General features: G+C 29.3%; 1 protein-coding gene across 1 annotated transcript; it reads right to left on the reverse strand.

Moving 5' to 3' along the window:
• Window positions 1-1799: 1799 nt before the first annotated feature.
• LOC113557729 lies at window positions 1800-12121 on the reverse strand. Its single transcript, XM_028188695.1, has 8 exons — window positions 11206-12121; window positions 8789-9008; window positions 8491-8710; window positions 8114-8379; window positions 4218-5080; window positions 2569-2788; window positions 2271-2490; window positions 1800-2159 (listed from the first exon to the last, which is right to left on the reverse strand). The coding sequence occupies exons 1-8, from the start codon at window positions 12040-12042 to the stop codon at window positions 1883-1885; spliced, it is 3123 nt and encodes a 1040-aa protein (XP_028044496.1). The 5' UTR covers window positions 12043-12121; the 3' UTR covers window positions 1800-1882.
• Between the last annotated feature and the right edge of the window lie 4293 nt (window positions 12122-16414).

Here is a 16414-nt window from a genome sequence, read left to right on the forward strand (position 1 = left end):
TAACCAGTGGCGTATTCACGAGGTGGGCGGATTCTTTTTTGGTTTTTTTTTGGCATAAAATTATATAAAAAATAATTAAAAATTGAAGTTGTTGGTTGCTGAGCTTTGTATCAAGAGTTTAGAATAGTATTCATTCGTAACCCCTTCCCCCATCTAGAGTAATTGTATAGGTACTTACTAAGTAAACATTGTGTAGAATTTTTAATCGCCGTAATAACTTTTTAAAAACGTATTTGAATTTAAATACCAGTCAGATGAAATGTTTTATGGCTATTATAAACAGTAAGTCATTATTAAAAACTAACAAATGCAATATAAAATGTACTTAATAACTCAAACTGACATGAAGTCTGAACTTAGCTATTAAATAATATAAATTTTATCGTTTCCGCCATATCACCGTTGTAACCGGAGAGCGTTTATTCTGTAAATTGAAATTTATTGACAGAACATACCTATTCACTAACCCGCAAGCATCGCCCCCAGGACGATTAACGAATACAGCAATATTATACCATCAATGAGAATGAAATAACCATAAACGTAGACATTGAAAAATGTTTTGTAGTTTTTTTCAATAAGATCATTTGTGTCCACGAATTTAAATTGTAACCTTGAGTAAAAAGATTTGGCTTACCTGTAGAGCTATCGTCTAGTTCCGGAGACTGTTTCGATGACAGCGGCGGTAGTTTGATACATAGCGATTTCGATGATATACATTGCGTATTATTATTATGGCATACTTACGCATTATTAAATCCGCTGACAAGTCAGAAAAGCCGTGTCATGACTGTACAATATTTTATAAGTGCCTACCTACATGTATCTATTGTGTATACGGATGCAGCACAAAGAATTCCTAATCGAGTTCCGCTGATGTCGACAAACGCCTTTAATATATTATTTTATACATTATGCAAGTATAAACAGAATGTATTATTTACAATTTACAACCTATAACTATAATATGAATTGGTAAACACGACATACGACACGCTATGAATAATTATTGAACGTCGCGGTATGGTTCGAAGATTAGAAATATCGTTACTATATACAGCCGCGTACACATAATATATTAACGCAGTACCATTATTTCACATTATATACATATACATAAATTATCAACTCGGAAGTAATTTGTTGAGATTGTTATGGTTGATGGGCATTAAGAAGTCACGTACTCAATTTAATAAAAAAAAATGTTTAGAAGATTTTTGGTCCATTTTAGGTTATACTATTAAAGTTAAAACCTTTTATAATGACACGGGTTGTAATGATGTACCGGATTTAATGATCTAAAATTTAAGGTCTTACCCCAAGGACCTGTATTTTATAATATTATAATCTTTATTTCTATGTTTAACAATATAATATACCATGTACACAATAATTAAAGTTATTTTATGACTTAAATATAATATGTATAAACATATAAATAATAATCTAAAAAAATGTTCCAATAAAACCAAATTTATTTACAAAGTTGGATGATATAATGAAATAAATACCGTTTTTTAAAAATTTGATACTTAAATTTGCGTTGCTAAATAACTTGGTTATAACAGTCTATTTGTTGTGGTCCATCAAACATCATTATGAACGAATTCTACTGTACCATTTTAATGATAAAAAAATATTTTATATTCAAATGCACAATTATTCATTTTAGAGATAACTCTGTTATCGAATACACAAAAACCATAACTCTTACATAAAAATAGTAATTATAGTAATAACAATTTCTATAATATTAATGGTAAAAATAGTAATAGTGATAATAATTATAAAACGTTTACATCACTGTGTAGTTCTTATAAGCACAACGATTTTTATTAGAGTACGCACAGAGTTCAGCTATTATAAAATACGTTGAGTGTTATCAATTAGTTTTGACTTTGTCGTTTTTAAAAGTGTAATAACGAATACATTTTAAAACCTTACAGACTAAATATATGACTAGGAAAACAAAAGTGAACACTACACCAATCACGTCCAACAGTAGGTATTGATACCACGTCAAGTTCAAGGCGTGAGATTTCAAGTGCGGTGCACCTTTGTGACGGATCACATACTCCGTCCAATATACGACCGACTGTTGAGGCGTCATCGGTCGGTCTTTGAATCGGATGGAAGCAATTTTAGCATTTTTTGCGTATCTGTAAACAATGTACACATTTATTATAAATATATAACAAAAACTACTGAAAACTTATGTTGGAAATCATATTATGTATTATTCGTAATAAATAATATCATCTAAGACTAACACTTCGTCGTTGATGAGTTTCGAAATGGTATTAGACAATTTTTCTTTTGATATCGACAACAGGTCCATAGATATCGCCATTCCAGCGAGGACCAAATGTTCAATATTTCTAGGTTGATCATAAAACAATGGAAATCCTAGTACAGGAACACCGCCGTCAACTGCTTCGTACACTCCGGACATACCTCCATGACTAATAAACAATTTTACTTTGGGATGCACTGTAAAAAATATAATTGTTTCTATTTTGTACTTCTACTTGAACAAACATTAGCTTATCTATCATAAATCGTGCTTACACAGTATTTCCCTTTGAGGAAACCATTTTTTTGTCATCACGTTTTTTGGTTTGTCCTTCATTTCGCCTTCGTATTTCCACAATACTCTCTGAGGAACGTCGGCCAACGCATCTTTAAATGCCTTTTCAATATGTTCCGGTAACGATGAGACTTTAATCGTGGAACCGAATGTGAAGAAAATCACTCCGTGAGGTGAGTTTTCGATGAAATCTAATATGTCCTTGAACAAAAATATTAATGATTTTTTAAAAATTAACATATTGTATATAGCTAACATCATAATTTCAGATTCTAAACGGAGCAATAAATGTATTGATTCTGTGATGAAATGTGTTTTATTTTGTGTGTGTAGACATACAAGTACTCAAATAAATGATTGTATACTCAACTTTGAGGGTGGTTTTGGATATTAAATTTTGGATCTAGTTTACACTTTATACATAAAATCAAAACTTTCCAGAGTTTTTCAGAACAATGGTGGAAAAATTATATCTAAAAAGTATTTGAGATTATAAAATTAAAAAATTGTTTATAATATTTACAATTCATCATTAGAATTTAACAATAAATCGGATTGACATGACTGTGTCGAAACTCCTAAATTTAATTTCACGCACAATTTAAAATCATAAAATCGTCAATAGTAACCGACTGCTAATTTAAATACTACATAATGTTTTATAAATATTCTTACTTTCTGATTCTTTCTGATTGAGTAAAAATTATTTTTACTATTCCTCAATACATAAATTTAATCAATCACTATTTAGGTTAGTTATTTTTAATCAAACCATCATGGAATTGACATTTTAAATTTCTACAAATAATTATTAAAAATTTTAAATGTTGACGCCATGATTGTTTGATTAAAATAACTAACCTAAATAGTGATTGATTAAATTTATATAATGAGGAATAATAAAAATAATTTTTACTAATCAGATAGAATAAAAAATAGATAAGTGGTATAATCTATGGTATTTAACTAATAACTTTAACAACTAATAAGTGATAGTAAATGTTTATTATGAATTATGGTATTATAATGTATAATTTGTTTTTTGATTGTGTACAAATAATACAGATCCAAAAATATTATATAAATATTATCAGGGCAATTAGATTCTAATTCTAAATATTATTGTGAATTAATGTCGTATTTTTAATTCGAAATTGTACAACATAACTCATTCACACCATTATTAACGTGGTTAATATTTTGACCTAAACACGATCATCGACAGTAAGATGATGTATACTTATCGCACAAAATTCTTTAAAATTTTATCACAAGAATAACCGGTATATAATAGTAATATAAGTAGTATTAAGCTATTTCTGATTTTTTGAAAAAACCAATCAAAAATTATTATAAACTAATCAAATTAAGTTAATAGAAAACAATACAGTGAAGTATGCTTTTGTAATAGTTAACATAAATTTGTACAAGTTCTATTTTTAAAATATATTCAATCGATTGATTGAATAGATTTTTTTTAAACAATTGTGGTTCCTGAAATCATTGATAATAATTTCACCATGGAAATATTTCAAGAATTTAATTTCCAAATCTAACATACTTAAACACGATCATGTGATAAGTATATCAGGTAAATCAGATATAATACGATGATTTAATAATCGCTTACTTCCGGTATTGTTTTGGCGGGTTTCAGGTGTATACCACCTACGTAGACGACGTTTGGTGCGATCGGTCTCGGGGACTCGGTGACATAATGACTGTTTTGGAAGATGATGGACGGATTGATGGTCGGAGCCAGATCATATGACCTCCTATCCGTAATCAGAGTAACTAACTCATCGTACCTGGTCCTGACCATGCTGTACGTCAGCAAGGCCGTGTTGGTGAACCTCTGGGCAAATGTTCCGGGCACAGCGTGGTTGGCAAACAAGTTGGACACGTAAGAAGGGTTGGACAAATGACCTGTGAACATCCGTTCGGTGATAGTAATCATCGGTGACGGAATCAAGTAAATCACGGGCAAACCAAGCGTGTCGGCTATATATGAAATGCAATCGAAGGTTAAGGGTTCGACTAAGAGCAAATCGTAGCGGTCACGTGTTCCGGAAGTTAACAAGTCGACTAGTTTCCGGTTTCCGTGTATCACGTCACAGTAGAATCGGGAAAGGCCAGATAAAGTCTTAACCAACGCAAACGGCTCGCCAAAGTCCCGAATTGTCTGCATCGCGTCCAGGTCGAGCTTCATCGGAAAGTCGTCGGATGTATCCACCTCTGTGTAGTTTGTCCGGTCGCCGTCCAGAAAAGGCGTAAAAACGGTCACGGTGTGTCCGGCTTCCACTAGTGATCTAAGCACCGAGCTCATGAAGTTCCAATGGCTCTTTCCCGCTACCATTTCGATTGCCAGTATTCGAGAAGCCTCCGTGACTGGAATCGTTTGCAGGTTAACCGATAACCAAAACAGCAATGTTAGGGAGATCGTGTTGGAGATTTGCTTCGCCGCCATCAGAAGTTTTATTTGTTTGTGCGGTTATTACCGAAAGCGTGTTTGATGTTTCTTTGTAAGGATAAGCTACAATATTCAATGTATCGGCACTATAGGTTACTACCGCGTGTATATTATACAAGTGTGTACGCTTTGGAACAGCTACGTACACGAGTTACGGCTGTGCGTGGCCGAATTTCGTCAGTCATTATACATTTGACGGAAATCGGTACACAATATAAAGTAATTACCTATATATTTTTAACCTTAATTATCCTTCATAATGACCACGTTATTATAATATTACGGAAAAATTTCACATTATTACATTGTACATCATAATATTATAGATACGATTCGTTTTCCTATATTTTTTAAAACTTAATTACTATATTATATGCACGTATACGTTTTTAAATCAAATTACATAGTATATGCCTGTTATTTAGTTCCTCTTGCTTGTTTGTTTGTTTACCTATAACTGGTTTTCAATGCCGTATCGAATTATTGAGTTCTTTTGAGCGATTACATTAGAATACTGCCGATCAACCCGTGGGCGTAATACGGTCGAGCGACGGGAATAAATCTCCCACGAGTCTTATTTTTCTAAAATTTTTAAATATTTACAATTTAATTGTACTCCAATTATAACATTATAAATAATTGCGCTTTTAATAAAGTTTAGGAATTTATTTATTTATTTATTTTTTTGAATGTGATATCAAGTTTTTTAGTTTTCTTCTAATACAAATTTAATCCTCCCTCCCCAAGGCAAATTTCTATGAAGGATATACTAGGTCAACCGTTTATGCAGTTTTTATATTAAAATAATATGTTTTAATAATATACGAATTTACAACCTACGAGTAGGAAGTTTATGGTTATGTATGTTACTTTAAAGATAGAAAAAGTTTGTTGAATAATTTTACAAACGATGAGACATTATTAATATTTATGTAGCATAGAGAGGGACATGATATTATTTATAAATATACACTATACACAAATATATATTTATGTATATATATAATGCACATTCTAGTTTATAATTTAATAACATAAGTAAGACCCGAAAAGCGAAATTATAGGTAAGTGACATAATGTTTTGTTACTTAAAGCCACTACAGTAGGAAAAGAGTCCCGCCGCTTTCGTAAATTCATCAGGTGTGTGCGTGTGTCTGTGACTGTTGAACGCGGAGAGACGAATGACTATTATACTGACCTCAGTGGAATAATTTAATATTATGTTTGTTTAAATGTAATAAAAATGTTTTGGATCATAAAAAATGTGTTATACTTTTTTTGCAATAGTTTAACGATCGACCTTTAAAGACTGAACTGTGCTAAGGTATAAAACGAACATAAATACTATACGATGAAGTCTTAAAAGGAATTGGTGTAAAACGATAGACGTATGTTATCGTACGTCAGGTTAATTTATTTATTTCAACAAAATTAAATTATTTATAGTTATTAACTTAGAGTATACGATGACAAGGAGTTTTAGGTTTTGCGTGTTTCAATTAATACGAGTGGTAAACAACGATATTTACGGAATAGGGAAATTTTATTACGTGTGCTTTGACATTTTTTTTTATTTTTTATTTTTTTTTTTTTGAGGATAGTATGAACATAACTATGATGTATATCGGGTAAAGAAGTGAGGTACCAGAAGCACTTTACTTTTGTCATTCGTTTTAGTTGGTTTGTCATTGAATACATTATTTTTGTGCTTAGGCTTGTACTATACACTATACTAAACATATTATCCTAGTTCAAAGTTTTGATAAACAACTTACACTTGTACTTTTATTTCTGTCTTACGGCAAAGACATTTGGATGTATGTAGGTTAACGGCAACCTGGACCGGGAGCCTAATTGTAAAATTCCCATCGGGTCGCTTTCTATGATGATACCATTGGACGGTGATGATACGAAATGAATTATGTAAACAAAATATAATTTAATTATCATAATAATATTGTAATTTCTATTCAATATTTTTCTTAATTATTATTTTGATGCAATAAAATCAAATGTATGCCTAATGTTTACATATTATCGCAATTCGGATATGAAATAATTAATATTACTGTATTAATAGTATAAAATATGTAAGCCACAGAGTAGTTTTTAATTTTTTTTTACGAGTGCAACATTTTTAATTCATTACATGGTAAATTGGTAAACAATGTAATATGCAACTTATTAAGAAACACACCATTTGAAACAAAAAGAGATAAATATGATTATGATACTAACAGAAATGATAATAGTGATACAGACTTTGAAGAATGTAATTACAATCACACAAAAACAAGAACAATAAATACAAAATATAAGGGAACTAAGGAATATATGTATCGCTTAATACGTTCATATAAAATCTTGTATAGGAACAATAAACATTCTATTGTATACAAAAATATATTTTTGGTATTATGGAATATGAATATGGCAAATGGTACTTGAACTATCTTTCACGCAAATATACTGTGAAAGGTCATTTAGTAAGTTGAAGTTAATAAAAACAATATTGAAAACTACATTGGGTCAAGATAAATATAAAGCTTTTATGATAATGAGTGTAGAAAAATGTCTTTTAAAAGATGTAAAATTCAAAGAAGTAATTGAGTGCATTAAGAACAGTTCATTATTGATAAAAATAAAATACTAACGTAAGTATAATATACAAACACGTAACTGATTAATTTATAAAATAATTAATAAATACTTAAGCTTAATTAAATTACAATAGAACAATATTTTTTTTTGTCACTATTATAAAAACTCCAAACGATAAAAGTACTAGTTTATTATTTTTTGAAAACACATTAAATCACGTATAAAAGCGAGACGAATTGCAGGAAGAACGTAAATATACAAGTATAATATATAATTAGGCTTTTTTTCTTTGTTTTGGTAAACGAAGTGCTATCGAATAGATAACAATGTCAACAAATAAAAGACTTACATTCAATTAATAATAATAATAATAACAACAATAGTAAAAGTAACTGTGAAAATAAGTATAAAATTTTTGTTTGATAAGGTAGTACCTGTGTATTATCAATGAGTTTTGACTTTGTCGTTTTTAAAAGTGTAATAACGAATACATTTTGAAACCTTACAGACTAAATATGTGACTAGGAAAACAAAAGTAAACACTACACCAATCACGTCCAACAGTAGGTATTGATACCACGTCAAGTTCAAGGCGTGAGATTTCAAGTGCGGTGCACCTTTGTGACGGATCACATACTCCGTCCAATATACGACCGACTGTTGAGGCGTCATCGGTCGGTCTTTGAATCGGATGGAAGCAATTTTAGCATTTTTTGCGTATCTGTAAACAATGTACACATTTATTATAGATATATAACAAAAACTACTGAAAACTTGTGTTGGAAATCATATTATGTATTATTCGTAATAAATAATATCATCTAAGACTAACACTTCGTCGTTGATGAGTTTCGAAATGGTATTAGACAATTTTTCTTTTGATATCGACAACAGGTCTACGGATATCGCCATTCCAGCGAGGACCAAATGTTCAATATTTCTAGGTTGATCATAAAACAATGGAAATCCTAGTACGGGAACACCGCCGTCAACTGCTTCGTACACTCCGGACATACCTCCATGACTAATAAACAATTTTACTTTGGGATGCACTGTAAAAAATATAATTGTTTCTATTTTTTACTTCTACTTGAACAAACATTAGCTTATCTATCATAAATCGTGCTTACACAGTATTTCCCTTTGAGGAAACCATTTTTTTGTCATCACGTTTTTTGGTTTGTCCTTCATTTCGCCTTCGTATTTCCACAATACTCTCTGAGGAACGTCGGCCAACGCATCTTTAAATGCCTTTTCAATATGTTCCGGTAACGATGAGACTTTAATCGTGGAACCGAATGTGAAGAAAATCACTCCGTGAGGAGAGTCTTCGATGAAATCTAATATGTCCTTGAACAAAAATATTAATCTAACTTAATTAAAACTTATTTATACATTATTTTTTATCCCAGTAAATCCACATATTTTCAAATAACAAATAAAAGAATAGCAAAATTACGTTTAAAATCGTTTTTATTCTTTCAAATACTCATAAATTTGAAAATTAATACATTTTCCTTTTTTCTGTCTGTTTTTAAATTACGTATAAATGAAATGTTTCTTATAACTTAGGTAAACACGATTGTCAATTAAGTGAAAGATATAACAAAAATAGTAGTTTGCTTTTTACATACAGGTACATGTATGTAATTTAATATTAAATTTAATATTATGTATACTTTAATAGCATAATAAGTCAGAGAAGCTAATAATTGAATATTTCAAAAATATAAATAAATAGGATATGGATTTTCTAAACACAATCCTTTGACGATTCAACTATTCGACAATCATAACTCATAAAGTCAATTAACACTTAATCTATTATTATAGTTTTAAAATGTTTATAAGTTAGTTTTATAATAAAATTATAATTTAATAAATAATAATAGTAGGTAAGTAAAAATAGTAAATATTTAATAATTTAATAATATTAAGCTATTTTTATATAAGTTTTTGGCATATTATCGTTTGCTTTTTTATGTTTATTTTTATGCGTGTTTTGCCAATTTAACATACCTACTTTATAATTGTCATTCTTATTTACAAAATATAGTTGTATATTTTATCATTTAGTCGGGTCATTGCAGACCAAATAATAAATATGTTTAATTTAATTTTGATTTTTATATTTTAGTATAATTTGAAACTTTTAGGAAGTTTTTGCTAAAACCTATTTTTTTTTTGTTTATTTTATATTAATGGGCGTCTTTTGTAAATATTATATATAGGTTTATTGTACATAATTATTTTTTTATAGATACTAGATTTCAAAGAAGATTTTTAAAAACCCTTTGAATACCTAGCATAGCTATGTAAATTTATAAGTTATAACTTAAAACTTATATCTAACCATCATGTTTAAACTATAATTTTTTACAATATCCATAGATGGATATAGATAAGCCTATGGCAAGGAATAAATATTATCTTATTTTTGTTCAATAAAAAGAACCACATGTAGATATTAAAAATGAATACTTGAATATAAATCTAACCTAATTTAAGTAGCTAAGATTTTTAAAAAATAAAAATATTTAAACTTTAGGATAAGATTAATTGTTTTTAATTGTTTAAATTTAACAAGGATAAACATTTTATCGTATCCTATAATTATGTTAAATTTAATATTTCATTGTTCTAAGGACTAAGAAGTTCATATTTTTTTATCAAATTCGCACATTGGTATTTTTTTAGATTTTTGAAATGTTAAACAAACTAACTAATATCATAATTTCAAATTCTATGCAGAGCAATAAGTTTATTAATTTTATTTTGTGAATATGTATACAAGATACAAGTCCTCAAAAAATTGCTTCGATACGCAAATTTAAGGGTAGTTTTGGATATTAAATTAGATTTAGTTTACACATTTGAGAAAAAATTTAAATTTCCTAAAAATGTAAAACAATTTAGAAAAAATTTGTACTTGCATAGAACTTTTAATTATAAAATTAACAACATTTTTATAATATTTATAATTCATAATAATTTTAAATAATATAATCGTGTAAAATTGACCAAATTTAATTTCTCGCACAATAACTTCTTACAATTTAAATTTAAACGGTCAACATCTTGTTTTAATAATTAAACAATTACTACCCAATGTTTTATAAATATTCCTACATTTTTACTATTCTTGATTCAGTTATTATTATTATTTTTATTTTACGAACTAATTGTAACTAATCATAACTTAATCAAATTAAGTTAACTATTTTTTAACCATGTCATGACTTTTGACGTCGACAATTCAGATTTTCAATATATATTTTTTTTTTCATTAATATCATGCTGTCTATAATGAGTAATGACTCATTTGTATAATAGGAAAATTTGAATAAGTTCTATTTTGAAAATATAAACAATCGATTCATTGAATAGATTTTTTTTAAACAATTTTGGTTCCTAAAATCATTGATAATAATTTCACCATGGATATATTTCAAGAATTTAATTTCCAAATCTAACATACTTAAACACGATCATGTGATAAGTATACAACGTAAATCAGATATAATACGATAATTTAATAATCGCTTACTTCCGGTATAGTTTTGGCGGGTTTCAGGTGTATACCACCTACGTAGACGACGTTTGGTGTGATCGGTCTCGGGGACTCGGTGACATAATGACTGTTTTGGAAGATGATGGACGGATTGACGGTCGGAGCCAGATCATATGATCTCGTATCCGTAATCAAAGTGACTAGCTTATCGTACCTGGTCCTGAGCATGCTGTACGTCAGCAAGGCCGTGTTGGTGAACCTCTGGGCAAATGTTACGGGCACAGCGTGGCTGGCCAACAGGTTGGACACGTAAGAGGGGTTGGACAAATGACCTGTGAATATCCGTTCGGTGAAAGTGATCATCGGTGACGGGATCGAGTAGATTACGGGCAGACCAAGCGTGTCGGCTATGTACGAAACGCAATCGAAGGTTAACGGTTCGACTAAGAGCAAATCATAGTGGTCACGAGTTTCGGAAGCTAACAAGTCGACCAACTTCTGGCTACCGTGTAACATGTCACAATAGTACCGGGGCATGCTGGATATAGCCTTAACGATTGTGAAAGGTTCACTAAAATCCCGAATCATCTGTATCGCGTCTAAGTCGAGCTTCATCGGAAAGTCGTTGGACGTATCCACCTCTGTGTAGTTTGTCCGGTCGCCGTCCGGAAAAGGCGTGAAAACGGTCACGTTGTGTCCGACTTCCACTAGAGAATTGAGCATCGAGCTCATGAAATTCCAATGGCTCTTTGCCGCTACCGTTTCGATTGCCAGTATTCGGGAAGCCTCCGAGAATGGAATCGTCTGAAAGTCAACGGACAACCAAGACAGCAACGTCAATGAGACCGCAGTGGAAATTTTCATCGCCGCCATCGAAATTTTTATTTTTAGTTATTACCGAAAGCAGTACACGATCCGTTTTAGTTACAGACGTGATTATATTATTTTTTTTAAGGTTAAGCTACAAATTGTACGTATCACCAATATATAGATTATTACCGCGTGTATATTATACAAGTGTGCGTGTGTCTGAACAGCTCTGGACGCAAATTTCGACTGTCTGTGGTCAAATTTCGTCGGTCATTACTCATTAAACATTTAACGGGAACCGGTACACAATATTACTTATCTATTTTTTCTTAATTATCGCCCATAATGACCACGTTATTATAAAAATGCGGAAGTTTCACACCATAATATTGTACATCATAATAGTATAGATACGATTCGTTTTCCTATTATTTTAAATTGTAATTATATTATACATGCGTATGAGTTTTTAAATCAAATTACATGTATATTTTTGTTGCTTGGTGCCCCTGTTCATTTTATGTTTAGCTAAAACTAGTTTTCAATGCCATTCGGTTCCTTTGTGCGATATTATACTGAAATACTACTAGTCAACTATTTGTGCAGTTTCTATTCTAAAATAATATGTTATAATACGACTATATTAGTTTACTATTTACGACTGAGAAGTTATTCATTTTTACTTTAAAGATGCAAAAAGTAAGGCGAATACAGACAACGAGATATTATCAGCGTATATTACGCTCACTTGTGTTGAATAATTACAAAATAAAAACATTTGTGCTATATTTATTTTAATAAGAATCAACAACTATGGGTACCAAATTCAATGTCAAAACCAGAACTATATTTGTTCGCGATAGTGACACTATTATTATATACAAGAACACTCCTGTAAGTCTAATATTTACTCACATATATAATGGTTTATATCTGTTTTTAAGATTGCAGGTATCTATTCTCGAATCCCCGAATTTATCTCCTTTTTTAACACACAATTTGTTATAATATTACAAGTATATTGTATAATATAACATTGTATTTATTAAATTACTATAGAAACAGCGTTTTAGTGTCTTAAAATTATATTATTGAATAAAATGAAAAATAATTATTAATAACTATGTAATCAACAGCATTCATTGTTAGTACTCAGTAAACATATTCAAAAGTAATAGCATTGTATTTTGATAACTCTTTTTTTTAAGACTAAAACATAGTAAAAAAGATTAGCAAATAGCAATTTATTATAGGTATCTGTCTAGTTATGGTAACACATATTACCTATAAGGACAAATACATTAAAACGTTTAAAATAAAAAGGGAAAGTAGGTGACCGCTATTCAGTACAGTATGTTTAGATTGTACCTTGTCATTGAGGAATAATTCGCTATATTTGTATGAAAATTGAATTGAATAATAAAATGCAGTCAATAGTAATATATTAATAGTCAATACTGTAAATATATAAATATTTTTATATATTACGATAATATTATTATAACTAACTTGAATGTCAGGAAATTTCTTACTGTGTTTTATTTTTTTTTTTTATTTGACCTACTGTCATAATTCTTAATTTAATATTTTATTATCATCCTTCCTTTTGTTTAACTTTAATCATTAATGTATGTTTACTCGATCAAGTAATAATGGTAATAGTAACTGCAGTGATACTAATGATAATAATCAAATTAGTTGAAAGTACATCTATAAGTAGGTGAAAATTGTAAAATTTCTGTATAAAATAATTTTCACAATTAGGTAATTAAAAGATTTTGTTCCTAATACAAGGTCATAATGAACACACGAAAAAAAAATATCATAAGAAATTTATAAGTTAAAATTCGTTATCTTCTAATATAGAGAAATACAGGTATAACAATTTGAGTAACTTTGGGTCATGAAGCTGAAAGTAGGTTTCGTGTACCAAAAATAAAATAAAAACTTCTCATTATAAACAGTCATTATTAATTGGTTCCTTTATTTCAAGGTCAAAATTAATTTGATATCTGTGGTCCTTAACTTAGTGCGTGTGATTTTATAATGTCTAACTAATGTTTATACAATGTTAACTTTATTACAAATTAATTGTACAAACTACAAGACTAAGTATAAAAGCGTTTACGATAACTCAACATTGCGAAATAAATAATAATATATTGGGTAAGATTTAAGCTTTTACTCGAATATGAACTTTGCGTTAAACGTATATCGGAGAATCTACAGCTCGAACTTACATCAACCACACATTCTCTAGAAGAATCATTTCATGACTATTAACTTTGCAAGAGTTAAGAAACTACTTCATGAACTATGTAATATGAGTACCGACAAATACATTAGATGGTCATTGACATTAGAATATAATATTTATGCAGCATAGAGACACAATATTATTATAATATATGTATAATACACATTTTAGCATATAATTCACTTACATAAGTACATGGGTGGATAGGGCAGTTTTATATTACTGGGAATTGAATTCAAGGGCCCAAAACTAAAGAGCGCAAACAGTTTATGATCGTTTCGCTCGCAATACATAATACATTTACAAAACAAGTCTGTATAATTCTTACTCTAATATTATTTTAATTTAATATAAAACTATTCAATCATAATTATTAATACATTAATTTATTTTCAATACATCACTTTATGCAGCCACCTTATCAATAATATCAATAGGGTTAATTTTAGTTAACATTTCTTTTTTAATACTCATTAACATTAAACTTTCTAAATGCTCTTGTGACATTGAATGTCTTAAATATTTGTTTACATACTTGAGCGAAAAATAATCCCGTTATTTTATTGCACATATAAGCGCTTGTCATTAAAAAATCATTCTTGTTATTTTTCTTTTCTGAGCACCACTCATACATACGATACATTATAATTAATGGATAATAGTAATATAGGTATTCATTATCCATAATATACATAGAAAACGGGCAAATTGCGACTAAACAAAATTTTCGTTTAGGGTCAGTATACCAATTGCACTTGTATAATATATACTAAAATGCTTGCAAATTAAAACTTATTTATTGATCGATTGATTACTGATTTAAGTGACTGGGTATTTTATAACAATATGGGAAATTTTATGAAACGAATTCTAATGTAATATAACTGGTATTTAATTTTAATAATTAACGATCAAAAAAAACTTGTATAATGCGAAAAATAATTATTTATTTTACTTATTATTATATAAAGGGCACAAGGCCCAAGGTGCAATTATGTATTAATACTCTTAAAAAAATCGGTTAGTGTTTTCATTTATTGTATGATAATTTTAATTTATAATTTATAATTACCGAATACGTTTTCCTTAGGTATAGTAAAATATTTTGAGCGCAATTAGTAAACTGCCTAGACAACGTACTATAATATATCTATAAACAATGTCATGTATTATATTAACGTAATCGCAAAAGTATTTATTTCATTTTTAATTATAAACCAAATGGCAAATACCTACCAATAAAATAAACTTAATAAACTGTTTCCAAATTGTATATAGTTCGATAGTTTGATATATTATTATAATATTATTAATAAAATTTAAAACATAAAATACCGTGTTGAGACAAGGGGCCCAAAATTTGGTACGGACAGGGGCCCACCCGGAAAATCTCGATTTTTCGATAGGCTTATCCACTCCTGCATAAGTAGAACCCGAGAAGCAACATAATGTTTTGTTATTAAATGCCACTACCATGAGAGAGGAGAGTCCTATAGCTGTTGTGGAGTTCAGCAGGTATGTGCGTGTGTCTGTAACTACTGAACGCGGAGAGGCAAATGGCAATTATACTGATCTCAGTAGAATAATATATTATATTTGTTTAGATTTAATATAAACATTTTGGGTCATAAAAATTGTGTTACGCTTTTCTTGCAATAATTTAACGTTTGACCTATAAAAATTAAACTGTGCAAGGTATAAAATGTAATTATATAAATAAATACCATATGATTCGATGAGGTCTTAAAAGGAATTGATGTAAAACGATAGACGTGTGGTATCGTACATCAGCTTACTTTATTTATATTGATCAGATTAAATTTTTTATAAAGTCATTAACTTGAGTGTACTATGACAAGGAGTTGTAGGTTTTAGCGAGTGTCAATTAATACAAGTAGTAGTAAAGTATAAACAAATGTATAGGTACTAGGTGAGGTCGTGAATATTTTTGTGAGTATGTGTGTGTATTGTAAATAATAAGTCAAAATTGTTGATAAACAACTTACATTTGTACCTTTATTTCTGACTTACGGCCAAAAAGCAGTTTTCTTATGTATGAATGTATGTATATGTGACGTATGTATATGTTTGCGTACGTAAGATTTAACATATTGTGATTTAAAAGTAAAATAAATAAAGTTTGAATAAACTATTTTGTGTGATAATTATTAAATTTCA

This window comes from Rhopalosiphum maidis, chromosome 1, assembly GCF_003676215.2.
Source record: "Rhopalosiphum maidis isolate BTI-1 chromosome 1, ASM367621v3, whole genome shotgun sequence".
Lineage (NCBI taxonomy): Eukaryota > Metazoa > Arthropoda > Insecta > Hemiptera > Aphididae > Rhopalosiphum > Rhopalosiphum maidis.

Coding starts and splice junctions, on each gene's coding strand:
- LOC113557729 (XM_028188695.1), bottom strand. CDS start 12,042: ATGGCGGCGATGAAAATTTCCACTGCGGTCTCATTGACGTTGCTGTCT. Junction 9,009..11,205: donor CCGCCAAAACTATACCGGAA/GTAAGCGATTAT, acceptor TTTTTGTTCAAG/GACATATTAGATTTCATCGA. Junction 8,380..8,490: donor AAACTCATCAACGACGAAGT/GTTAGTCTTAGA, acceptor CATTGTTTACAG/ATACGCAAAAAATGCTAAAA.